At 39.5% G+C, this 27,306-nt stretch overlaps 1 protein-coding gene across 3 annotated transcripts; it reads right to left on the minus strand.

Annotated features, from left to right (window-relative positions):
- Positions 1-946: 946 nt before the first annotated feature.
- Positions 947-26,848, minus strand: ALG8 (ALG8 alpha-1,3-glucosyltransferase). 3 transcript variants are annotated; one of them, XM_074955554.1, is made up of 13 exons: positions 26,716-26,848; positions 22,539-22,617; positions 21,188-21,381; positions 19,206-19,315; positions 17,829-17,896; positions 17,079-17,205; positions 14,248-14,351; positions 13,718-13,851; positions 13,225-13,322; positions 11,946-12,051; positions 5,685-5,782; positions 3,454-3,526; positions 947-1,648 (listed from the first exon to the last, which is right to left on the minus strand). In XM_074955554.1, exons 1-13 carry the CDS (start codon positions 26,796-26,798, stop codon positions 1,417-1,419), a joined length of 1,506 nt encoding a protein of 501 aa, XP_074811655.1. In that variant the 5' UTR covers positions 26,799-26,848; the 3' UTR covers positions 947-1,416. The 3 variants fall into 3 exon arrangements, with proteins under 3 accessions (XP_074811655.1, XP_074811639.1, XP_074811648.1); XM_074955538.1 differs by having other exon boundaries at positions 953-1,648; positions 11,946-12,085; positions 13,225-13,364; positions 13,731-13,851; XM_074955547.1 differs by lacking the exon at positions 3,454-3,526 and having other exon boundaries at positions 1,421-1,648; positions 11,946-12,085; positions 13,225-13,364; positions 13,731-13,851.
- Between the last annotated feature and the right edge of the window lie 458 nt (positions 26,849-27,306).

A 27,306-nucleotide genomic window follows, 5' to 3' on the forward strand; every position in this document is an offset into this window, starting at 1 on the left:
CTCCATCGGACGCATACTGTGGAAACTGCAGAAGACATTATATACGCAGAGACCATGAAACAATACCTCCTCCCACCCCACTCTCCTGCTGGTAATAGCTTATCTAAAGTGATCACTCTCCTTACAATGTGTATGATAATCAAGTTGGGCCATTTCCAGCACAAATCCAGGTTTTCTCCTCCCCATTCCCCCCCCCCCACAAACTCACTCTCCTGCTGGAGAGTGAGTTTGTGTGTATATGGGGGTGGGTGAGAAAACCTGGATTTGTGCTGGAAATGGCCCACCTTGATTTTCATACACATTGTAAAGAGAGTGGTCACTTTGGCTGGGCTATTACCAGCAGGAGAGTGAGTTTGTGTTGGGGGGGCGGAGGGTGAGAAAACCTGGATTTGTGCTGGAAATGGCCCAACTTGATTATCATACACATTGTAAGGAGAGTGATCACTTTAGATAAGCTATTACCAGCAGGAGAGTGGGGTGGGAGGAGGTATTGTTTCATGGTCTGTGTGTATGTAATGTCTTCTACAGTTTCCACAGTATGCCTCCGATGAAGTGAGCTGTAGCTCACGAAAGCTTATGCTCAAATAAATTGGTTAGTCTCTAAGGTGCCACAAGTACTCCTTTTCTTATTGGGATTATGACAACTCTGTCAGAAGAACTGGCTACCATTTGGTACCTATCATTCTCCAAGATGGTTAAGGATAGCCAGAATGCTGGAAATTACTTGGGAGGTAGGGGTATAAAATGGAGAAAACCAGCACAGCAGAAATAGACAAGTCAGATAGTGGCGCCACTAGAAGTATCTGATCTTCATAAGATTTCAGCACTGGGTTTCACAAATGTGTCTAGCAAAAAAAAAAACAAAACTGATCAGCATACAAATTCCACACTGTATATTAGTTTTACTCCTCATTTGTACAGATGCCCCTCCAGCTCAAAAGATAGCCAGAAAGAGGTTTTAATGCAGAAATATAAAAAAGTATTTTATTTACATTTTCCACAGTACATGATTATAATTATGTTCTCTTCTATACAGCAGTGATCCCTTATTATAAGTAGCCATACTGGTTTCTGGCAAAATCACTCATTAACAAGGAAACCATACACATTCTCTTCAGAGAAGTAATCTAGACATTTTAAAAGGACAATTTTAATACAATATTCTTTTCAATTAAATTTCACAATTTATTCAGGGCAAGTGGCATCTCACCATGTGCTGTGCAACATTTCAAAGAGCTATTCTGATGAGAGGGACAATAGTTGACAGTACAGAGATGCTGAAAAGCAGCATACATAGAGATGAACCGTACACAGTACCACTGCCTTTTCAAAGTGTGCATGATCTTAGAAGACAACTCCCCCTAGTGCTGGATAATCCTCCTAAAGGATTTACTTGGAATTGGTCCCAATGCTGCTTTATTCTGCCTTCTGTCTGACAGTTACCGATTCAGTCAAGACAGAGACATACAGTTTGAGCCAAGCATATGTGATGCCTAGAGCACAGTATACAGAAGTAAGCAACAAAGGGATAAAAGGGAACTTCAGTTTCCAAGGGGTCAAAGGAAACACAATTTCACAAAAGATTTCCAGAGGCACCAGTTCAATGAGGTAGATAGTTTCCAGCCAGTTAAGCAGAGGCCCCTCTTTTCTGTGGGGGGAGGAAGGAGAAGAAAAAGATATTAAGTGTGATTTCAATTCAGAGTTTTCTCTTTTTTTCAGTGAACACGAGGCATGTTGCCCTTGTCAAGTCTTTGTCTTGCCCATCTGCTATACACCAAGTCACAACATGTTTTTAAACAGCACAATGAACCAGTTAGAACTTCAAATATAGCCCCTTACTGAAATACAGTGCTTGATAGCATGTAATTAGCATAACATAAAAACTAATTTCTTTATAATCCTGGATTATAAAACTCAAATACAAGATTCCATGTTTTAGCAGCCTTGAATCTAGACCAGAAATCGCATCAGTAATTATTTCACTTCACTTTGCCCCACACCCGTCCTGCCAACACAAATGAGCCATGAGACCTTCCACAGCCTTTGATGCACATTCACTGCATGCCAGTTCTTCCACATTCAGGTAGTGGACATGTCAGGTCATTATTTCTGGCTAGATATTTCTAGATATTGTCAGATCACCATAACAGAAAGAAAGCTTTAAGATGGTTCATAATTCCTACATAAAGAATATTTACAGTGGAAATATCTCTTTAAAATATGTTTCTTACTACAGGTAAACCTTTATTTGGGGAGGGAGGTCTCAGGGGACACCATCTTTCTTGAACAAATCAAGGTTTCAGATGATCAGGAGCATCAGCCCCACGAAACTCAAATTAAGCTCTAGCAGAGGCCCTAAACTGTATAGGCACAGAACTTCAGCCCTGAAGAGCTTTGCAGAAGTGGATATTCAGTTAGTACTGTCCTGGAGGGCATACAAACCATCAGTTAACTGCAACTCAGAAAAAATCAAGGTGCTGCTGTGCTCTGTTGAAAAAGGTTACCTCTGGCAACAAGCTCAGTTTTGTACCTCCATACTCCTACAAATGCTGCTTCATCCCATCTGCTAAGGGGATTTCATTAGAACTAAGCTTTGTCATTGAGATAATAACAGTTGCCTCTGCTGAAGAGGGTCCCTTGCTACCCAAGACACTACTTGCCCCATAAATCACAGCTTTCCCCTTGGGCCAGAGACTGAATGAAATCTCTCCTCTTCAAAGCATTTCAAAACAAAACAAAAACAAAAAAACAAGAACAGAAGAAAGCCTGGCAGAGCATTCAAAGGGTAGAAACCAAAGAGTAAGATGGAGAACTGATTGCCTTTTCCACACAGATTCTTCTGTTTTCTACAGCCCATGTACATCCCTAGACTGTATAGAGATATGCACATTAGAATTGCTAAGAGATATGTTAGTGGCCTGGGAGATACTCTATAGTGGGGTCTTCAAGAAATTAATGTTGATCTCTTTGCTGGTATTTGTCAAAACATTCAGCACTTTGACAAGTTATACTGTATTGTTAATAAAGTACCACATCCAAATTCAGTGATGATGAAAGCTGCCATATGACAGCTTTGGAGACTGAAATCCTAATCCTCTAGCTATATAACAGGTACACCTTAGAAGGGGTATTACAATTTTGTACCTGACAACGCATTAACCCCCAATGTGGATGGACTGTTTCCAGGACCAAGTGGATAGTTTTGTCTCTGTGCCCATTCAAACTTTGGTTTCTCTTGCAACAGGAGTGTTAAATGTTTTTGATGTGGACACCTGCCTACTGGGAATGGGACTGACACCCCACAGTTTGGCCATTACTGACTTGGATCTGAACTAGTAGTATCTCAGTTCCACCCTCCTAAACCATCCAGCCCCACCACTACAATACAGTACCCTCCAGTAATACAAAAAGTGTTTCAATAGCCTAAACATAAAATATTTGCTTAGTTATTACCTGAACAGAGCCCTCAGTGAAGAGAAGCTATAAACTGTGAACAGCAGCATGAGCAGTATTTTAGTTGTGATTTCTGAAATAAGGAACATTTTTAAAAATTCAACAAACTTGCAATGTTTTTGATTATTTTATAAGTTTCAGCATCCTTAAATTACAGATTCAATAATTTAAACTACTTAGTACTAAATTTGCATTTTTTATTAAAGGTAATAAGAATCACTCTCTCCAAAGGGGAGTAGCAGAAGTCCCATTTCTTGGAACATCTAAAATTAGACTAGTAGATGTACTATTTGTTAAGGAATAAACTTGCATAGTCAGCATGATGATCAGTGAGACACAATAGGTCCTTCCCATTCATAACATCTATTGTACAAATTTCTTCATATTGAATCATTAGTTTCAGTGATTAGTGCAATATATATTAGAACCATATAATATAGTGGATTGATACTTAGATCCTGCCTTGTTTGACTAAGAAAAAACAAGTCTACTGGAAAACAAACTATACAAACCCATCCCGCACCCTCCATAAAACCAATAGTGCCCAATTATCTGATTAACTTGGAAAAAAAGTATGTAAAAGGCAAAGTAATAAATGGAAGTAAGAGTGCAAAGGAAATTTCTCACTTCTCAACACAGCAACCCCTCCATTTTAAAGAGCAGCATCACCAGATATCAAAGGGAGTCCAAATCCAGACCCCACCCCCGTAGAAGGATGCTTATCATTATGTGGAAACTTGAAGGCATAGAACCTCTGGAATGTGGCAGAACCAGGATGGGATAGCAAAGACAGGCTACATGATTCTATGAGAATTTTCCATACCCATCTTTATTCAAATACTGTAGTAGTCTGATCATTGAAATTTTTGCCCTTTGAAGTAATTCCCCAATTCTCTTGAGGCTTGGGGATTTTAGATTTGAGGAAAGATCACACTTGTTCAGGGTAGATAAAAATCCATGATTTTTTAAAAAGATAAATCAGATTTGATTTAAACTGGATTTTCTAATTTAAATTAAATACAGGTTTAGTTTTGAAAAATAAACCTATTTAAAATTAAATTTGAAACAGACAGCTTGTGTTAAGACCTAAACTTATAATTTTTACAATTATTTAGATTAAATACAAAAATATTAAGCAGCATATGTTTGCTGTCATGGCTTAAAGAAAGTCAAAAAACTGAATTGGTGGAAGACACTGGCTAAACACCTGGACCAGAGTTCAATGAAGTGCTAAACCAGCTTTTGACAGCAGCAGTCTCCTCTGCAATTGCAGAGAGCATATTTCAATTTTACTTTCTTCAACTATTTCGGTTAAATGACTAGTTCATTTATAGTTAAGAAACCAAGCAGAAGTTGAAAAAAGCAGGAAAGATTGTTTTCCTCTTCCAATCTATGAATGAAAACTGGGGTGAGAGGATGAGATCTATTAGTTTGAAAATTTTGAAGGACATGGTGACCAGAAACAATTAATTAACAACACATAATACCGCCTTTACTTAATGAATCAGTTGTTTTACATTTAAAACATGTTTTGATAAACTTTTTGATAATTTTTTTCCTCATGTATCCAGTACATTTAAGATGCTGGTTTTGAGCATTTTTAATTGAATTTCCATCCAAATAGAGCTGGATGCCAATCACAAGTAAAAAATTAATCTAGTAAATAAATCCATTATTCACCATTTTCTAATATCATAAAAAATGGAAAAAAATAAGATTCTGAATAAATGTAAGCTAAGCTATATAATTGCTTAAATAAATGCGTATAGCTATAGTGTATACTCCAGGTTAGCAAAAAGCACCAAATGTATTGTAAAGGTTATATTTAGTTGCAAATCAACATGTTTTAATGGTTATCAACGAATGAGAATTGGTCTCTGTTTAGGAAAATAACTAAAAAATACAATTATTTAAATTAATGATTCCTACCTGCTGATTTAAATCAGCAATTTAAATCATCCATCCTGCACTTATGTGCACAGCCCAAACCTTACACTTTGCTCTTTAGTGTGTTTTTGTTACTGCCCAAAACCCAGTTTCTCCTCCTTCACATGGCACCTTTCTGAAAGTGGCTTTTGGACACACAGTATAATGCCCAACACTGTGTACTTAAACGGTTTCTGGCAGCAGAGCTATCACTGAAAAAATGGAAATAAAATTAAATGAAGTGGGGGGGTGGGGGGGGGGAAGAGAGAGAGAGAGAGAGAAGCAGCAGAAGCATGGGACTTTACCTGGTGGAGTAAACAGCAATGGGAAGAGTGAAAAATGTCCTGTAGTTGTCAGAGTCAGATAAATGCCAGCATGTTTTGGGCTCTCCACAGACAACAAGCTAAAATACAAGAACTTTGATTTACTTTTTGCCTCTTAGAAACCAAGCCTAATTTTACCAAAGTACACAAGTCATAGTTGACAGACTGAAGTCACCACAGCAACTGCACGAGCAGTTTAAGCAGCTACTGCTGTACTAGCGGTGGAGGAAGTAAAATGGTACCCAGCAGGGGCCACTTCTTATACTCAGCAACCCCTAGACCCGAAACTGTGTAAGGGAGACACGCTCCTCCACAGAATTCATACTGCATCTTTCCCCCAAACCATGTGGGTTTGGGGAAATAAACCGCAGGAAGCAGCCAGCCAGAGGCTGAAGCTGCTGAGTAGCTGTATAAAGTAGTTCAAGGACGGACATTCAGGCATTGATGTCAGACTTCACTGAGAGTTCTTTCCTGTGCCAAGTGGTTGTTCATGCCAATCACCTCCTGCCCTCAACTTTGTTTTTCCAGTTACGTAATCTCCACCTAACCCAACCTCACTAAATGGATTTAAACTAGGGCTGTCAAGCAATTAAAAAAAATAATCACGATTAATCACACTGTTAAACAATAATAGAATACAATTTATTTAAACATTTTTGGACGTTTTCTACATTTTCAAATACAACACAGAACACAGTGTACAGTGCTCACTTTATATTTAATTATAAATATTTGCACAGTAAAAATCAAAAATTGTATTTTTCAATTCACTTAATACAAGTATTCTAGTGCAATCTTTATAATGAAAGTTGAACTTACAAATGTAGAAGTACAAAAAACATTGCATTGAAAAATAAAACTATAAAATTTTAGAGCCTGCTAGTCCATTCAGTCCTACTTCTTGTTCAGCCAATCCTCAGAAAAACAAGTTTGTTTACATTTGCAGGAAATAATGCTGCCCACTTCTTGTTTACAATGATACCTGAAAGTGAGACTAGGCATTCTCATGGCACTGTTGTAGCCAGCGTTGCAAGATATTTACATGCCAGATGCACGAAAGATTCATATGTCCCTTCATGCTTCACCACCATTCCAGAGGACATACGTCTATGCTGATGATGGGTTCTGCTTGATAACAGTCCAAAGCAGTGCGGACCGAGGCATTTTCATTATCTGAGTCAGATGCCACCAGCAGAAAGTTGATTTTCTTTTTTGGTGGTTCAGGTTCTCTGCATTGGAGTGTTGGTCTTTTAAGACTTCTGAAAGCACGCTCCACACCTCATCCCTCGCAGATTTTGGAAAGCACTTCAGATTCTTAAACCTTGGGTTGAGTGCTGTAGCTATCTTTAGAAATCTCAAGTTGGTAACTTCTTTGCATTTTGTCAGATCTGCAGTGAAAGTGTTCTTAAAATGAACAACATGTGCTGGTCATTTGTGACACTGCACTCCATAATGCTTTATATAAATACGCTTATGAGTGTAAATATGACTTACCCGGAATATGTTTTATGCTAGATATGCCATGTAACATATCTTTGCAAAGGTTATAATCTACTGAATATATTCATCCTATTTGTATGCATGTATCATTTTTATATCTGAAGTTGTGAGCGTTGGCTCTGTGCTTGTATTTAAGGTGTTTGCTGCAGGAAACACATAAGGCAGATTTGGCCAACATAGGGTGAAAGGATCATTCAAGTAACTGGGAGTACTTAACTAACAATGGACTTTGGGAGAGACGCCAATCCACATTTGAGCTTTCCTGGGAACATTCAAACTAACATGTAAACAATGGCGTAGGCCTGCAAAAAGCTGAATCATTCATGGACATGTGACTTGCCCAGGTGGCTACAAACTCCATCTTGTTGCTGTGACTTTGCACAGAAAAACAAAGGGGTTTCCGTTCACTAGAGAGAAAATATAAAAGGCCCCGGAAGCCTCTCCATTTTGTCTTCAGCTGGCTCAAGCGACAGCCTTTCCACCCCAAAGAGATGCCTGAAAGAAACTGGAACAAAGGACTGTAATTACGGGGGTGAGAGTGATTGCTGGACCCAGACCATAAACTACAACATTGGTCTGAAAAGGATTGGGCCCAGACTAGGAAGAAGTCTAGTCTGTGAAAGAAGCTTATTAGAACATCTCTGAGGGGGAGATTTACCTGTATTCAGTTTCTTAATGTGTTAGGCTTAGACTTGTGTGTTTTGTTTTATTTTGCTTGGAAACTTACTTTGTTCTGTCTGTTATTACTTGGAACCACTTAAATCCTACTTTTTATACTTCATAAAACCATTTTTTTTTATTAATTAACCCAAAGTAATTAATACCTGAGCATCTCTCTCTATCACTGTTATAGAGGGTGGTCAATTTATGACTTTACCCTATATAAGTTTTATATAGAGTAAAACGGATGTATTCGGGGTTTAGGATCCCAGAAAGACTGAATACTACGTGCTGGGAAAGTCCCTGTTAACTGAGAAGCCCCTGGGCTAAATAAATCTTAGTTTCTGTGAACTGCAGGGGTGTGTGGCCCAACCTCTTGGTCTGTGCTGGAGCAGACTGGTGTGTTTAGCTTAGCAAGACGGGAGTGGAGGGAAGCCTTTTCTGGCGGGGGCGGGGCAGGGCAGGGGGGAAGGGGGGAGTTTGTTCTCAGTGGTATCCCAGCATATCTAGTGACAGTCTTGAGGGAGTTTCTGTGACTCAACCCATCACATCGTTATCTGAGACTGCTATAATACGTAATATATGTCAGAATGCGGGTAAAACAGAGCAGGAGACATACAATTCTCCCCCAAGGAGTTCAGTCACAAATTTAAATTACGCTTTTTTTTTTTTTTTTTTTTTTTAAACTAGCATCATCAGCATGGAAGCATGTCCCCTAGAATGGTGGCCGAAGCACGAAGGGGCATATGAATGTTTAGCGTACCTGACATGTAAATACCTTGCAATGCTGGCTACAAAAGTGCCATGCAAATGCCTGTTCTCACTTTCTGGTGACACTGTAAATAAGAAGAGGGCAGCATTATCTTCTGTAAATGCGAACAAACGTATTTGTCTTAGTGATTGGCTGAACAAGAAGTAGGACGGACTGCACTTGCAGGCTCTGAAATTTTACACTGTTTTGTTTTTGAGTGCAGTTATGTAACAAAACAATATCTACATTTGTAAGTTGCACTTTCATGACAAAGATTCGTAAAAAGAAAAAAGAAAAGGAGTACTTGTGGCACCTTAGAGACTAACCAGTTTATTTGAGCATGAGCTTTCGTGAGCTACAGCTCACTTCATCGGATGCATAGCATATCGTGGAAACTGCAGAAGACATTATATACACACAGAGACCATGAAACAAAACTTCCTCCCACCCCACTGTCCTGCTGCTAACAGCTTATCTAAAGTGATCATCAAGTGATCATCAAGGAAGGCCATTTCCAGCACAAATCAAGGTTTTCTCACTCTTCCCCCCCCCCCCCCACACACACACACAGACACACATACAAACTCACTCTCCTGCTGGTAATAGCCCATCCCTCTTTGAAACCTCTCTTTATAATGCGCATGATAATCAAGGTGGGTCATTTCCAGCACTAATCCAGGTTTTCTCACCCCCCCCCCACACCCCCCCCCTCCAAAAACCACACACACAAACTCACTCTCCTGCTGGCAATAGCTCATCTTACAATGTGCACAGCAATAATCCAAGTTTAACCAGAACGTCTTGGGGGGGGGGGGGGGGTTTGTAGGCTAGCCTATCTCCCCTTGTTTTTTTCCTACAAACCCCCCCCCCCCCCCCAAGACGTTCTGGTTAAACTTGGATTATTGCTGTGCACATTGTAAGATGAGCTATTGCCAGCAGGAGAGTGAGTTTGTGTGTGTGGTTTTTGGAGGGGGGGTGTGTGTGGGGGGGGGGGTGTGAGAAAACCTGGATTAGTGCTGGAAATGACCCACCTTGATTATCATGCGCATTATAAAGAGAGGTTTCAAAGAGGGATGGGCTATTACCAGCAGGAGAGTGAGTTTGTATGTGTGTCTGTGTGTGTGTGGGGGGGGGGAGGGAAGAGTGAGAAAACCTTGATTTGTGCTGGAAATGGCCTTCCTTGATGATCACTTGATGATCACTTTAGATAAGCTGTTAGCAGCAGGACAGTGGGGTGGGAGGAAGTTTTGTTTCATGGTCTCTGTGTGTATATAATGTCTTCTGCAGTTTCCACGATATGCTATGCATCCGATGAAGTGAGCTGTAGCTCACGAAAGCTCATGCTCAAATAAACTGGTTAGTCTCTAAGGTGCCACAAGTACTCCTTTTCTTTTTTCTTTTTACGAATACAGACTAACACGGCTGTTACTCTGAAACATGACAAAGATTGCACTACTTACTTGTATGAGGTGAACTGAAACATATTTTTCTTCATCATTTTTACATTGCAAATATTTATAAGCCAAAGTAATATACGCTTTGATTTCAGTTACAATACAGAATACAATATATATGAAAATGTAGAAAAACATCCAAAATATTTAATACATTTCAATTGGTATTCTATTGTTTAACAGTGTGATTAAAACTGCCATTAATCGCAATTCATTTTTTAAATCAATTAATTTTTTTGAGTTAATCAGGTGAGTTAACTGAGATTAAATCGACAGCCCTAATTTAAACAGAACCAAAAAACTGAGGAACTAACTGAAGTTTGCAGCCATCATGTTGTTCACTCTGCTTGTATGTTCTATCCTTCTCCCTTACCCTTTACCTTATGCATTTAGTTGTAAGCTCTTTGGGGCTCAGATTGTCTCTGTCTGTACAGTGCCTAGCACAATGGGGCCCTGACCCCAATTAGCCTCAAGGCACTGTCCTAATAAACAAAATAATGGTAAACAGCAAACTGCTGTTTCATCTGTCAAGTGACAGTGAGGCTCAGAAGCCAAAAGACTAGCCTTCACAAATACAGCATACTACAAAGTGAATCTCAAATCTTAGCAATTTAAAGAGAAGATCTGCTTAATCAACTACTAATGCTTATGGATAGGGATCCCTGTATCTCATAGCTACAGAATCCACTCCAGGCCACAGAGTTGTGCTGCAGAATCTAAACTTTGTTAAAAATGAATGTTCAAATCCCTGTTTGTGAAGCAAACATGGAAGTAAGTGTAACCCAATGCAGTGATGCATGTCTGAATTTGCAGGCATCCTGAAACAACTGTTCAGAAGTGTGAGCTATCCCAGTCATCTTAATGCATTAATTCTAAAACCTGAAGGTGACAGGCCAACTGTTAATTTCGTTCCTGGTCGTGCTTATTCAGTAATCCTAAATCACTGACCATGCCTTCTTGGATACCAGAAGTCCCAAATATCCCTGTACCCAGCTACCAAGAGTTCCCCATAACAGTTTCTATGGTGCAGGTATGTGTGAATATAAAAACCTGTAGCACACAATGAATGTTATGTTGTGGCTGTAGTATTGATTTTCAGATTTAATCCAACTAAAAGCTCCATTTTAAATTTAATGGAAACTGCCACAGGATTTCCAGTTGAATGCACAAGAGTGCCACTGAATTTAGGTTCAGTTTGCCAGCTAGCATTGCTTTTGGCAACCTGGTTAATTTTTTGTTAATCTACACAAAGTTTACTAAGTATCTGAAGCTAAACAAGTTAATTTATTGTCACACTATGTACAATACACATGCCCCAAATGTTCAAATGGAAAGAAAGATAGGAAAGCATGAAGTAGTTCTATCTAGGAGTCATGACTCCTGGATTCCACTCTTGCTCCACTCTTGACTTAAGCAATTTGTTGAAAGCCATGCAGCTTCTTTGTGCCTCTATGCCCATTTGTAAAGTTAGTATAGTCCTTATCTCAAAGGGCTATTGTGAGGATAAACTACCATTAGTAAAGCATGATGAAGTCCTTGGATAAAAGGTTTTCCATGAATGCAAGGTATCTTTTAAAAGGAGATGAATTGCTAGGAGCACCTGAAAAGTAATGCTACTTTTTAGAGCAGGTGTGTGTTATTTTGCACCCTCGAACAGTTAATATGTTCCACCTCAGAGGGGGCTATATTTAAGTGGTGGATGAAATGATTTATATGTAAAGTGAATTAGGATGCTTCAGTTTGAGAGGTTTTACGTAAGATATGTTTTCAGTATGATAATTCAGAGAATTCAAAGTGACAATCCTCCTTTGAAAAGCTCCTCAATCATAGCCTGCAACCACATGAATCTGAGGAACTACCACTTAACAGGTCACTTACCTCAAAGGAAGAATAGTGAGGAGTATTGCTTTTTCATGCACATGCCAGCCAAACATGAACGAGCTCAGTGCACAAAGTATCAGGCATTGAAGAAAGCCTCTGGGCCCTTGGGGTTTAAACCAAAGACAGAAAACAGAGGGCTAGAAACAACAGGCAAAAATAAGACTTCAGTGTACAATTTCACAATCCTGTATATAAGCTATTGCGCCCATATGAAGCTTTATGATGTTATTATTGAAATACACAAATGAGCATCCAGCTCCTGCTTTTACCACAGCACCGCTTTGCAGCATCCCAGGAAGGTATATATTTCTGGTGTGTATATGTAGTGCTGAAGGAAGCTGTCAAATAGACAACGCTGGAGACTGAAGTCTTCCATCTATATAACAGTAACAACATGAGCAGCAGAAATGCAAACTTCACTCACACTGCCAAACGAATGGTGTTTTTCTGATTGTGGGGATCTGCCTCTGGGAATTTAACTGGAACCACCAACCCACTTCACATAAATGAACATCTAATGGCTGTTCAGTATATTGGTGGCCAAAGGATACTAATTGACAGTCTAGGATGAAAGGATTCTACGTCCTTTCTACTTTGGGGGGGGATAGCTCAGTGGTTTGAGCATTGGCCTGCTAAACTTAGGGTTGTGAGTTCAATCCTTGACGGGGCCATTTAGGGATCTGGGGCAAAAACTGGGGATTGGTCCTGCTCTAAGCAGGGGTTGGACTAGATGGCCTCCTGAAGTCCCTTCCAACCCTGATATTCTATGATCCAATTACCAGTCACCTGAGCCTTCTGCTCCTCACTCCATTAAAAAAGGTGGGGTGTTGAAAAGTGAGGGACCAACGCCATTATTCCTGTCTCCAGATAATGCTGTTGAAGGAGCTCAGAAAGTTTTCCAAAGAGCTCTGACAATGCATCTCAGTCCAGTCTTGATACATCCCTTGAATCTTACTCAAATCACTATCTACAGAATTACTCCCAGCACAGTAATCAAAGTGGTTTTGACAGAGTTCCTGCTATAGGTCTGTCTGTCTCTGGAATACTCTATAGCTGACAGAGACTATGGATTCTAGGAATACTCAGAGAATGCTTTGTTATGCAAAATTACTACTGCCTCAACATCCACCCTAACTGCTCTTTTCCAATACAAAGATACTTACCTAGTTCCAGAGCAAAAGTATAATGAATCGGGTACACTTATGTTATTCAATCAAGGGAAAAGGGGACACAGAAATTAAACACATATCAAAGACTATCATTTTTTTGAAGTTACCAATATGGAGATGAAGGTAAAAATTAGTGTTGCTAGTGGAGTCACAGAAGGAAGGACGGTGTGCTGGAATTCTTGAACCAATCCACCCGTCATTGAGGCTTTAGGAATCTTTTCAGGATCAAGGAATTTATATTTTATACCTGCAAGTGAACAGAATGTTTGTCAAATTGCATAGGTACATTTTCAGCTATAGATACATACTTAATTTTTATGAAAAGTTATAATATGTATATAATAACATTTAAATCAATATAAACGGCAACAGTTATGTGAACACAAAGATATGGCAGAGATTTCACGCAAGTTTCAATAATCAAGCTATTCTTCTACAGCAATTGGGAACCTAACGCTATGCAATGCATAGAGCTGAAAAGCAAATGATTAAATGAATCTTAAAAACAAGCAACAAAATTTCATTCATTACATGAATTCAGAAAGGGAATTTGAGTACCAGAGGGGCATTATATGCAAGTAAGCACTGAAAATACAGAACTAGTTTACTGTACCAACAACTGCTAAGGTTTTGTCCACTGCATTGTACAAAGCCCAAAAATTAGGGGCCCAATAAGCATGGCAGAGGCCTCTCTTGAAAGGGAAAAGCCGTGAAATGACTTGAGGCAGTTGGCCCTGTAGGGAACAAAAAGAATAGAAGAGGACCCTCGTTTAGAGACTCTTCACAATTTTTTAAAATTGTTCAACTTTGTTTCTAAGGGCTTGTCTACACTATCATTTAAGTCAATGTAACTTATGTCGCTCAGGGGTGTTAAAAAGCCCCCCCCCCACGAGTGACGCAAATTACATCGACCTAAGCACTGTCCACCAGCACTAAGTCAGCGGGAGACACTCTCTCGTAGACATAGCTTCCACCTCTCATTAAGGTGAAGTAATTATGCTGATGGGAGAGTGCTCTCCCGTTGGCATAGTGTGTCTTTACCAGATGTCAGCAGCTGCGCCAGTGTAGCACAGTAGTGTAGACTAGCCCTAAAAGAAAGGTTAGAGGGCTAGGGAATAAGAAGACATTACCAGAACTGCAAAGGGTCCCAATGAAAGAGCAGAAACAAGGCAGACAATCAATCCCAGCAAAGTAATGCGAAGAAAGCTGAAGCTGCTCCACTCGAGGGATCCATCTACAGAAAATTAACATTCATATTAATAGAGATATTTGGGGAACTAGAAGAGGAATGGGAAGCAAACAAATTGACTTGAGTAGTAAAGAAGCTAGTGCGAGTATCACCTTTAAGTGAATATTTTCAGTGAGTAATCAGTGTTTTGTTCAACAACTAGGTTTACAAATCTCAAAGTTATACCCATTTCTCAACTGCCAGAGAGCTCTACTTTAATTTGCTAGTTTATTATTTGTATTATAACAACACCTAGGAGTCTCAGTCTTGGACCAGGACCCCACTGTACTAGGCGCTGTACAAACATGGAACAAAAAGACAGCCCCTGCCCCAAAGAACTTACAAGCTTAATATAGGACAAACAGATGGATACAGACAAAGGAATAAAAGGAAACAAAAAGAAAAGGAGTACTTGTGACACCTTAGAGACTAACCAATTTATTTGAGCATAAGCTTTCGTGAGCTACAGCTCACTTCATCGGATGCATAAAGTGGAACACACAGTGAGGAGATTTATATACACACAGACCATGAAAAAATGAGTGTTTATCATACACATTGTAAGGAGAGTGATCACTTAAGATGAGCTATTACCAGCAGGAGAGTGGGGTGGGGGGAGAGAAAACCTTTTGAAGTGATAATCAAGGTGGGCCATTTCCAGCATATTTCCAGGAGTTAACAAGAACATCTGAGGAACAGTGGCGAGGAACAAACAAGGGGAAATAGTTTTAGTTTGTATAATGACTCAACTACTCCCAGTCTCTATTCAAGCCTAAGTTAATTGTATCCAATTTGCAAATTAATTCCAATTCAGCAGTCTCTCGTTGGAGTCTGTTTTCGAAGTTTTTTTGTTGAAGTACAGTCACTATTAGATCAGAAATCAAGTGACCAGAGAGACTGAAGTGTTCTCTGACTGGTTTATGAATGTTATAATTCTTGACATCTGATTTGTGTCCATTTATTCTTTTACGTGTCTCTACGTAAATATTATCCAGTTTAGAACAGATCCTGAAATATATAGATTTGCTATATTTATAGAAAATCTTAGGCAGCTATGGTTTAGAATTAGAATGCCATTACTTTCAGCTTAAAATGCTTACATTTTTTACACACCACTTATGAAATACTGCTCTAACTGCTGCCACTTTATGAGCTTGCATCTTCAACAGAATAGAAGGAACAGAGATAGTCCTTAGCACTATTTAGTGTATGCATGAGGAAAAGAACACTTATTGCCATGATAAATTCAAATGGACCATTATTTCAAAGTAGGTCTTAGCAGGAAAAATTAAATTCAGTCTATCTACATCTATTCTTTCTGATAACTAACTTGAACTTTATCATCGACTTTATTCTGGTAATACAACATAAATGTCATTTTGCCAGTGAAATGTAAATATCTATGACCATTAGTTAGAGGCCAGTGTCATAATATCTCCTTTTAAACATTTAGACTGTACTTTTTACCAACTGGTTCCAAATAGGCTATTTGATGAAAAAAAAGTCAAGTCTGCAGCAGTTTGGGAAGACAGAACCAAATCTTCATTTTGCTGGTAAAACAGCTCCAACTAAACAAGGCATGTTGTGCATTGACATGGATTTAATGACTTATTGGTTTATTCACTTTTCATTCCTTCTTCTCTCTTCTGAATTTATAGACATCTGCAAAATACAATTAGTCTGTGGATGCCTTAACTCTCCTAGCGCGTGGACGCAGTTGCTTTCAACTAAGTCCCATTAACTCGAGGAATTCTGGAGATTAAAGTGAAGAACATTCTTTGCAAGGTTTATATCCTTGTACTTGCTGTTCACTATGCATTAAGCATTCACCCTATTCCAATCTGCGTAGCCAGTACCATCTCATTTAGATCTTGAAAACTCACCTCTTTGTTACGCCCACAATAAGTGGGTTTATATTTGTTCTCCTGGATCTTTTTTCCCCCCTTATTTTCATTTGCATGAGGAAATATCTTCAATGAGATGCCAGGATATAAAATCATATTGCTTCTAATCTTGTCTCTTACCCCATCCCCGCTCTATTATTTGTAACCTTCATTTGTTGTATAGTATTTAAACTGTAGATAGTCTTCTCTTTGGCACAGGGACTGGTGTCTTTCCTTTTCTTCTGAAAGATCTAGCATATCTTTGAACACTATAAAGTGAACAGTAATCTATAGAAATAGGGTTCGAAGGGACCAGCTGGGTCATCTAGCCCAGTGGTTCTCAACCTTTTTTCATTTGCGGACCTCTAAAAAATGTCAAACGACAGTGCGGACCCCTTTGAAAATCTTATACATAGTCTGCAGACCCCCCAGGATCCATGGACCACAAGTTGAGAACCACTGATCTAACCATCCTATCTCTCTCCAAAATAGCTTTCTGTAACACTCAAATTGTTCCTAGTCTTGGCTTGACTTGAGTCTTTAGAAGTACGGAAATGACATGGAGAAAGAGAAGCTTCTACAAGAGCAACTTAAAAAACAGTCTCCAATAAAATACTTTAAGTCAAAGCTTCTATTTCATTTGCATCCACTGAATAAATGTGGACTTATCGCTACCCCATCACCATTCTGCTTCATGCCAAGGTAATATGTCAGACTTATAAAAGAGAATTTCAAGGACAGTAATGACAGGCTAGCACTGAATGTAAATGTCATGTCTTTCTACACCCTCTGGGCCCTCTTCCCACACATCATTAATACAAAACACATTAAGGAAGGATCAGTAACTTACCTGCCTTATTTGCAGTGAAACAATAGGATCGTAGCAAATATACACAATAGGCTGGGGCTACATAGATGTAGATGTGTTTGAAATGCAGGAGAACAGCAAAAAGAAGAGCACCCTCCAAATGCCTTTTCTAAATGAAAAAAAAAAAAAAAAAGTTGTAGAGGTGGAAACCCCACAAGAGCTACATTTAAACTCACCCTACCTTAACACTAGCCGTTTCAAAGACGGCCTTCCTCCATTGCCTAAAGCATCAAAACATTTCATGTATGAATGCAGGGATGGGTATTTTTTCCATTTGCTTAGAATAAACAACTAGGCCAGAGCAGGGTAGATTCAGGTCACAAGATAATTTCTTGACCTTAAGGGGTGTTTGGAGCCCAGGGGATCCCTCATATCTCCCCAGCCTCAGAGATAAACCCCCTTCCTCAGGGTAATCTTTCCTGCCAAAGGACTGGTAGCTCCCTCCAAAACAGCTGAGTTCCCTCCTGTAACAACTAGGAAGAAGTTGTGTATTTAAACAGCAATACATGGAGCTCATTCCCTCACAGGGTGGGCAGATATGCTGTCTCCACAGCACAGCTAATATTTTATGGCCAAGTGAAATAAAAACTGGAACAAATACTAAGAGATCCAATTCTAGTGGGCAGCAGTTCAGAACTGCTCCCACTTATTACAACAGGAGCAGGCCCATGATTAAGGTAAAAGGTTATGTCACAGAACAACAAAAACATTGCAACTTGATTTTATGGTTACCTGAAATAATCGAGCAACAGAAAGAAGCATCAATCCACATAAAAAGCCATTGTACTGAAAGTGAATATCTGAACTTGTGTCAAGGAAGAAGCTTTTTTTACCATCAGTTTGCTTGGACAGAATCTGAAGTCCACAATCAGCAAACAGATCAAATGGAACTATAATCAAGGAAATATTCCTAAATTATTGCTCCAAGTTGGCTATAAAATTACCTTTTTGTTATCAGTTCTAATTAGAAAATATAAAAGCTGCAGAGCTTAACCTCACTGAGAAATTCTTGGTTACACGCAGGTAATATAGCAAAGTGTTATGTGTATTATGGAACTCAACAAAAAACGCTATAAACAAGGTTATTATGCTAAATGGATTCAATTATAATCCACTATCCACTTCCACCACCATTTTCACTTGATGAAAAATCCCCCCTTTTTGCTGAAGTTTTAAATGCTAGTCTTTTCAGAAGTGACTTAAATGTTTGAAGCAGACATATTCAGGTGTTTGAGCTGCCTATGGAGACGGCTGGGGGAAAACTGTCACAAATGGTTATTTTCTGCTGTAAAAATAATTGCTGCCATGCTCCTTCTATATTTCCTCACTACACATATAACTGAAAAAATGGTAATGGCATGTCAGAAACATGGCATGGAAATGGACCTCACTGATGAGTACATATTCATGGTGAAGGGTGGAAAATATCACTTTAATCTAAAGTCATGGATGTTCAAATATTGCAGCTAAAAATATAATGACAGAGTTCATACTTCTCAAGATGCACTGGATTTTTATAAAGCTGCTAAAGTGCTCATTTTTTAATGTATATTAACTGCCACTAACAAGTGCTCCTAGCTAGATCAGTGCACATTTTGCCAAGACTGACTGATGCCTGCTAGATCTGTTAGTTAGCATTATCATTTTCTACTTCCTCCTTTCTTTTAAATGAAATGTTGAAAATTAAAGGCAAAGAAAGTTAATTCAAGTTCTAGGTTGCACACTAACAAATCAAAGTCAACAAGAGTTTGCTACGCTGACTGCTTCAGAGTTGTGGACCCTCTGAACCCTGGAGAAGTTTAACCGTCTCTGTGAAACACTTTAGGTTTGCCAAATCAGTAAATTCCAACCACCTCTAGCTGTAATCCAACTCTTCGAAGCTATATTATCATGATCACAGAACTTTTACAAATAAACTTTGAATATATTGTTACAATGAAACTTTACTCAGCTGAGACCCTCCTGAAACCCAAACAGTAACACAAAGGTTGTAATCAAGAGTAATATTAGTTCTGACTAAGATATTAGATAGTGCCAGTGGTTTTTGTATATATTGTATTTGATTTGTTTAAAGTCTTGCTAGATTTTGATAACTAACTGAAAGGATACGATCCACAATTAATAAGCCAAAGTTCCATAAGAGCAAAACAGCAAGAACAAACATTGGTTTCTCCAGAAGTTCTTTTCCAGGTCGTTTCCTATTTACACATCTGCAGCATCTGAATGAAGGAAATCAAACAGTAATACAGAATTATTTATTTTAGCACCTATTTATATTAACAACACGGAAGATGATCTCTTCAGGGAAGTTCTGCCATATGCCAGTTACTAAAAGTGATAGCAAATTTCTGATAATTCATTCAAATTATCAAAGAAAAAATTAATTTACAATGACTTATATTGTATAACTGGAAATATGTTTTTCCTAAAATAGGAACAGTTGTTTTTTTTTTCCAAACACAAAACTCTGAAGGTCTGACTAATTTCCCAAGAAGAAAGTATCAAACAGAATTTAGAAAATTATAAGGGCTTTAAGGTTGTCATAAATAGAAAGGGAAGGGTAAACCCCTTTAAAATCCCTCCTGGCCAGAGGAAATCTCCTCTCACCTGTAAAGGGTTAAGAAGCTAAAGGTAACCTCGCTGGCACCTGACCAAAATGACCAATGAGGAGACAAGATACTTTCAAAAACTGGGAGGAGGGAGAGAAACAAAGGGTTTGTGTGTCTGTCTACATTTTGTCTTTGCCGGGGATAGACCAGGAATGAAGCCTTAGAACTTTTAGTAAGTAATCTAGCTAGGTATGTGTTAGATTATGATTTCTTTAAATGGCTGAGAAAAGAATTGTGCTGAATAGAATAACTATTTCTGTCTGTGTATCTTTTTTGTAACTTAAGGTTTTGCCTAGAGGGGTTCTCTATGTTTTGAATCTAATTACCCTGTAAGGTATTTACCATCCTGATTTTACAGGGGGGATTTCTTATTTCTAATTCTATTTTTATTAAAAGTCTTCTTGTAAGAAAACTGAATGCTTTTTCATTGTTCTCAGATCCAGGGGTTTGGGTCTGTGGTCACCTATGCAAATTGGTGAGGCTTTTTATCCAACATTTCCCAGGAAAGGGAGGGTGCAAGTGTTGGGAGGATTGTTCATTGTTCTTAAGATCCAAGGGTCTGGGTCTGTAGTCACCTAGGCAAATTGGTGAGGCTTTTTACCAAACCTTGTCCAGGAAGTAGGGTGCAAGGTTTTTGGGAAGTATTTTGGGGGGAAAGACGTGTCCAAACAGCTCTTCCCCAGTAACCAGTATTTGTTTGGTGGTGGTAGCGGCCAATCCAAGGACAAAAGGGTGGAATATTTTGTACCTTGGGGAAGTTTTGACCTAAGCTGGTAAAGATAAGCTTAGGAGGTTTTTCATGCAGGTCCCCACATCTGTACCCTAGAGTTCAGAGTGGGGGAGGAACCTTGACAAAGGTTAAGAACGATAATTTTAGAAGATTTTTTCCTTGTCTACATTACAACCATAACCTTTTGTTATTAAATCAAGGAATTTTTAAAATCTAATTTGTTTTTTGCATTCTCACACCTTGGAGAAGGAAAATATAATAGTCAGCATAACTTTTATTAAGACTGCTTAACTAATTGCCAATAAAAAGTTAAATTTGGAAGACAAGACCAATAGAAAAGAACGGTTTAATATGTGACAAGATGTCAAAATTACATGAATGAGATTCTTTCATGTTTAGAATCATAACAGGGTGAAAAAAGATTTAGGTCATCCAATCTGAGCTCTGAATTCCTTCAGAATTCTTAAACTGCCAAGTACATTACATATGACAGAAGGTAACTAATGTCTAAAATAAATTTAATTGTGCCCACAATTTTAGACTCCCCAGATAAAAGAGGAAAAAAGGTCTATCTTAGCTACACCCCCCTCCCCCCACTTGTTCCTTGAATAGGTTTAGCCAACTGTGTTCTTTCCACACATTTACAAGTCTCTATGTAGACACTTTTGTGATTACCACCTGCCCATTTCTGAAAACTCGATACTTTAAACAGACACCCCATTGTCTCCAAAGAACAGAACACTGAGACTTACTCATGGGCTGCATACACAAAGAGAATATCTGTAAAAATGACAGAAAGTCTTTGGAAGAAGACTGTTGCATGACTGGAGTAGTTCAAATTTTGGATAAGCAGCATTTCCTGGTCAAAGTATTTGGCAACGTGTGAAAGTGCATATTCAAACCAAGCAAAGAACGGAGGATAATCCAAGGTCCACTCAGAAGTTGCCTAAAAACAAAATAAGATTTACCAATTCAGAACTGAAGATCAAGACAGCTGCTCACAAAGATTTATATATAGAAAAGTTTATCATATGGGATTAATTGGTATGTTCACCCCAGCAGCCAGTATCAAACAAACTTTGATTTCAGTCCTACTTCACAATGGAACTGAACATGCTGAATGCTGAAAATGTACAATGCTGAAAATTACTTCAGCAGCTCTCCTATGAGATTGTAGTGTTTATGGAGGAACTGGAAGTCTTTTGGGGTTGGCAATGGGTAGGTGTGGCAGAATTCGCTTTTTTTTTTTTTTTTTTTTTACAACTGACTGATAATATCATTGTTTATTTTAAAGCATTTTTTCAATTTATCCATTTAAATAACGAAAAATTATTGGGGCAGGGTTGTCAGACAATCTAGTGACAGTAGGCACTGAGATTCAAAAAGTTAAAGCTTTATAACTTAAAACACAAAGTTATCAACATCAAATGTCAAAATATACAAAGTAAATATTGTTAAAACAAACTAATAAGTTCTCAAGCAGCATTTTTCTTATTTTGCTTACCTGTAAATTTTTATCATCATTGATACTACAGTGAAGGCAGTATAAGAACCCATAACAGAACAAAACAACTCTCTCTTCACAAGGGTGCCAATTATTTTTCTGATGTGGACTGATGTTCACTGTGAACTGCTTCATTCAGGTTTTTTCATACTGTTCCCGTCTCTGTTACTCTTGCTTTGTATCACTTACATCTACGCACTTTAGTAATGACCTTATTCTTAGTTTGACTACAAGCCACCTCAGCATATATATCAAAATGAAGCGTGTCCCCTCAGCTAAGCTAACAGACTGGCATGGCAGGGAGCTGACACAGTTTAAGCTTTAGTAAAGCTCTCCCAAAATTTCTGAGATAGAGAGTAACACACTAGCTTATGGTTCTGGGTGCCCTGAGGAGAGAATCACACTAACACAATGGAGTCCTGATCCATGATTGGTATCCCTGGGCATTACTGCAAAACCACCACAAACTACTGACCATCAGTATCCATGATGTATATTTTCTGTAAGAAAGGACTTCATTCGGAATGTCAGACTGGTGTCTCTAATAAGTACAAAACTCACACACAATTAAAAAGCAAATGAACAGAACAAGAACTTACTTCATAGTACCACTGAGAAACTGGTAAATTGTGAGTGATGGCAAGCCAGTTTCTATGTACTTCAAAATCTGTGGAATGACTGCAAAGAATATGGACATTAATAATAAGGCATGTACAGATTTAAAGATTAAAAAAAAATCTTTTTTCAAAATATTCAACCATTTACAGGTACCACAGAAAAGAATCCGAAAGAAACTATTTGTGTTGCTAGTCCAGTGAATTTAGCTGCATCAAAGCCGTAGTGGTAACTAGGCAATTCTAAAAAAGCAGCCTGAGTACAGTAGTAACGATAAGAGAGCACGAGTCATCTTGGTTTCTACAAATTGCTAACAAGCAGGAATATTAGGATCCAGTATAGTTCTCAGTTTTGCTTGGCATCAGGAGCTGAAGTTCCTATTTTTAAGTAAAGCAATTTAAAAGTAATAGAATCATAGAAATATAGGGCTGGAAGGGACCTCGACAAGTCAAGTCCAGCTTTCTGTGATGTGGCAGAACCAAGTAAACTTAGATCATCCCTGACAGGTGTTTGTCCAACATTTTTTTTTTTTTTTAAACTTTGAATTATAAGGATTTCACAATCTCTGGAAGCCTATTCCAGATCTTAGCTACCCTTATAGTTAGAAAGTTTTTCCTAATATTTAACCTAAATTTATCTCGTAGAAATCTTGCAGATTAAGACCATTACTTCTTGGCCTACTTTCAGATGACATGAAGAACAATTGATCATTGTCCTCTCTACCACAACTCTTAACATATTTGAAGACTTATCAGGTCCTCCATCTTCTTTTCTCAAGACTAAATAAACCCTAAATCTTTAATCCAAATGAGGCCTCACCAGTGCCGAGTAGAGCACAACAATTACCTCCCATATCTTGTACAAGACACTCATGTTAATATACCCCAGAATATTAGCCTTTTTCGCAACTTCCATCACATTGTTGACTCATTCAGTTTGTGATCCACTATAACCCACAGATCTTTTTCAGCAGTACTACCACCTAGGCAGCTATTCTCCATTTAATAGTTGTGCATTTCATTTTTCCTTCCTAAGGGAAGTACTTTGCACTTGTCTGTATTGAATTTCATCTTGTTGAATTCAGACCAATTCCCCAATTTGTCAGGGTTGTTTTGAATTTTAATCCTGTCTTCCAAAGTGCTTGCAACCCCTCCCAGCTTGTCGTCATCTGAAAATTTTATAAGCGCACTCTCCATTCCACTACCCAAGTAATTAATGAAAATATTAAAAAGTACTGGACTCAGGACCACTAGATACACCCTGCCAGTTTCACAGCAAACCACTGACACTTTTGGAGTACTGCTTTCACCCTACTGTGCTCCCACCTAATAGTAATTTCATCTAGACCACATTTCCCTAGTTTACTTATGAGAAGGTCATGTGGCACTGTGTCAAAATCCTTATTAATATTAACATATATCATATCTACTGCTTCCCCCTATCCACTAGACCAGTAACCCTGTCAAAGAAAGAAATTAGGGTGGTTTGGAATGATTTGTTCTAGACAAATGCATGCCGGCCCTTCCTTTATAATCTTGTTATCCTCCAGGTCATATAATATCTGTTAGAAATATAGACATAAAACAATGGAGAACATACAAAGCTAAAGAAAGATCTCCTTTGCATAGGGCTTATTTCAGTTTATAATATTCTACCATTAGCATTACTACTTATTACAAACTTTACTCTAGTTGCTAGGCAACAGAAACTATTAAACAAACAATTAGTACTACCAGATTACTTGAACGTGTAAAGAACTTTTTAAAATTAAGTATTGGCATCAGATTTAAACATTTCGATAACACCATTCTCACTTTAATGAAACCCACTGCAAAGACTTACTGCAGAGAGTATTCAGAGTAACAGCCGTGTTAGTCTGTATTCGCAAAAAGAAAAGGAGTACTTGTGGCACCTTAGAGACTAACCAATTTATTTGAGCATAAGCTTTCGTGAGCTACATCCGATGAAGTGAGCTGTAGCTCACGAAAGCTTATGCTCAAATAAATTGGTTAGTCTCTAAGGTGCCACAGGTACTCCTTTTCTTTTTGCAGAGAGTATTCTTATTGTACAGGGAGCCTGACCAACTAAAAACCGTCCCAATTTATAGAAAAGCTGACTCCTGTTACTCAGAAATATAAAAGCTATTACAGAGAATATTGGAAGATTCATGTCTGATGTTGTTCTGATCTGACACAGCTATCTGCCAAATTATTAAAGTTGCATTATAAATATGTAATGCTTTTGGTTACTTCAAGGGTAAATTGTCTTAAAGTTCTAGTGCTGTTATAAAAAGGTCAGTTTTTAGTCCTTTGCTCACGTTACAAAATTAACGAGAAATGTGTTTAAAAAAATCAAACCATTCTGCTTTATAATTGCAGAATCAAACTTCATATGAGCATGAGAAAGATTTTATGTAATATGAAAACAGATCTAAGCATCAAACAGTATTAATAATGAGCTACTCCAACAAATACTTATGAACATACTAAGGAAATGAATATGCTCATATTTAGCAAATGACAGTGTTCATACTTAAGTTTTAAGTTTGAGTTAAAAGCACCTGTGCTCCAGTCATTTATAAACTTTTGAAAATCCCACTCTGTAAATGTCTGAAACAACTTCAAAAAGAAAAGGAGTACTTGTGGCACCTTAGAGACTAACAAATTTATTTGAGCATAAGCTTTTGTGAGCTAAAGCTCACTTTAGCTCACGAAAGCTTATGCTCAAATAAATGTGTTAGTCTCTAAGGTGCCACAAGTACTCCTTTTCTTTTTGCGGATACAGACTAACATGGCTGCTACTCTGAAACCTGAAACTATGTAATTTAAGAGTAGAAGCATTTTTGTTTACTATTAAACTTTTCACAGAAAGTAAGAGACTTCACACTGTATCTTTAAAACAAATTTCTTATTTTGAGAGAGTTAAAAAAAACACACCCATAAATGGCCACAGACAGCCTTGAGCAAAACCTCTATTTTGCTCTTCTTTGAGGAAAGCAGACATCATACTTTGATCCTCTAGCACAGATTTGAAGTGAGATTTTTTAAGAGGTGAGAACATCAATCAGGTTGCTTAGGAACATTCTTAATACTCTCTACAGAAGGTGCCAGATAACATTGCTTTCAACTCTCCATCATCATTACAACCCCAAATTTATTCCCAATCAGGACAAAGAAAGAAGATGGATTCTCACTTATCATAATTTGTCTCAGAATTGATAAATTTTGAAACTGAGGTACAGTATTAGAAAAACAAACACACCCACAATGCCACATCACATAAGTGTACAGTCCTATTAAATAGCCTTCCTCCATCTGAGGGCTTGATAGCTTAGCTGGAGTCATCAAGATCTGTGCTAAAAGCCTAGACATTTTGAAACTCATACGCAAAATTCAGCATCACTTTCACGGGTGACAGATAAGGCCACTAGTGTCAACCACAAAGTAAACCAAAGGTGGGCGTTGGAAAAGATTTTTGACTCTCAGATGACCTGATGCCCAGCCCCTCCAGCAGCACGAAAAGAGGGCGGGGGGGGGGGGGCAATCTGCAGCTCAAACCAGCAAAAGCTCGTACAAGATGTAACTCTTTAGGGGTTGCTTTGGCGGGGGGGGGGGAGCCTCACTGCCAGCTGACTTCATAAACCCCGGGGCACCGTTCTCTGGGTGTGAGGCAGCTGCCCTCGACGGCGAAGAGCCATTGCACTAACACAGGACCCCCGGCAGGAGCCCCTTAGCGGCCCCCAGGCGCCAGGACAGCGGCGTGGGGAGGCTCGGCGGCCGCCCTGCAAGGCCGCGCCGGGAGGCAGCGGGGCTCCCGCTTGCCCACCTGACGCCACGGCGCCGCCGCGGGGCACCCCAGGGCGTTAGGGCCACGCGACACTGCGCGGGTGGTACCAAGGCAACCTGGGGCCGCCCGCCTGACCCCTGAGGCGCCACAGCTCCCCCCGCCCGGGGAGTATAGGTCGGCGGGGCGGGTGGGGGGACCCGCTGGCCCCCGCGCAGGGGATGGGCCGGGGCTGTCAGCGCGGCTCCCCGGGGACTGGGAGGGCGGGGGGGAAGAGGAGGCGGCGGCGGCGGCGCTGGCGCTGGGCAGGACACGGACACACAGAGAGACGGGGGGGGAGGGAGTTGTACCGGCCCGGCCCGGTTCCGCGGCCCTTACTAGGTCGGTATGAGGAGACATTTGAGAAGGGAAACCCCGAGCGCCAGAGCCAGGAACCAGCAACCGCCCGCCGCCGCCGCCATGACACGCCGCTCACGGACAGCGCCGGTACCACCGCTGCGCACGCGCAGAAAGTGACCCCGCCAGCCCGCCGAGGTGCTTTAAAAAAAATAACCTTGCGACCACATCGCGCATGCGCCACCGGTCCCCCCTGCTGGCGTGTTCCCGGGACAGTTGCAGACTTCGCCCTACGCGTGCGTTAGCTCTTGAGTTCCCTCGGTCTCGCGCTGAACGCTCCCTGGGGACAGGTCTACTGCGCAGGCGCTAATGTGTGTCTGTAGTGTGGGTTCTGCTTCAGTCTTGAATGAATGGATAGTAGTATCACGTTCGGGTATTGGTTCGGGGGGAGTAATAGCTCAGTGGTTTGAGCTTTGGCCTGGTGAACCCAGGGTTGTGAGTTCAATCCTTGAGGGGGCCATTTGGGGATATGGGGCAAAAATTGGGGATTGGTTCTGCTTTGCGCAGGGGGTTGGACTAAATGACCAGTAGGCATGGAAGGGGAGCATAAGCAGCACTCTTCAACATGATGTG

Source organism: Natator depressus, chromosome 1 (assembly GCF_965152275.1).
Source record: "Natator depressus isolate rNatDep1 chromosome 1, rNatDep2.hap1, whole genome shotgun sequence".
In the NCBI taxonomy this organism is placed as follows: Eukaryota; Metazoa; Chordata; order Testudines; family Cheloniidae; genus Natator; species Natator depressus.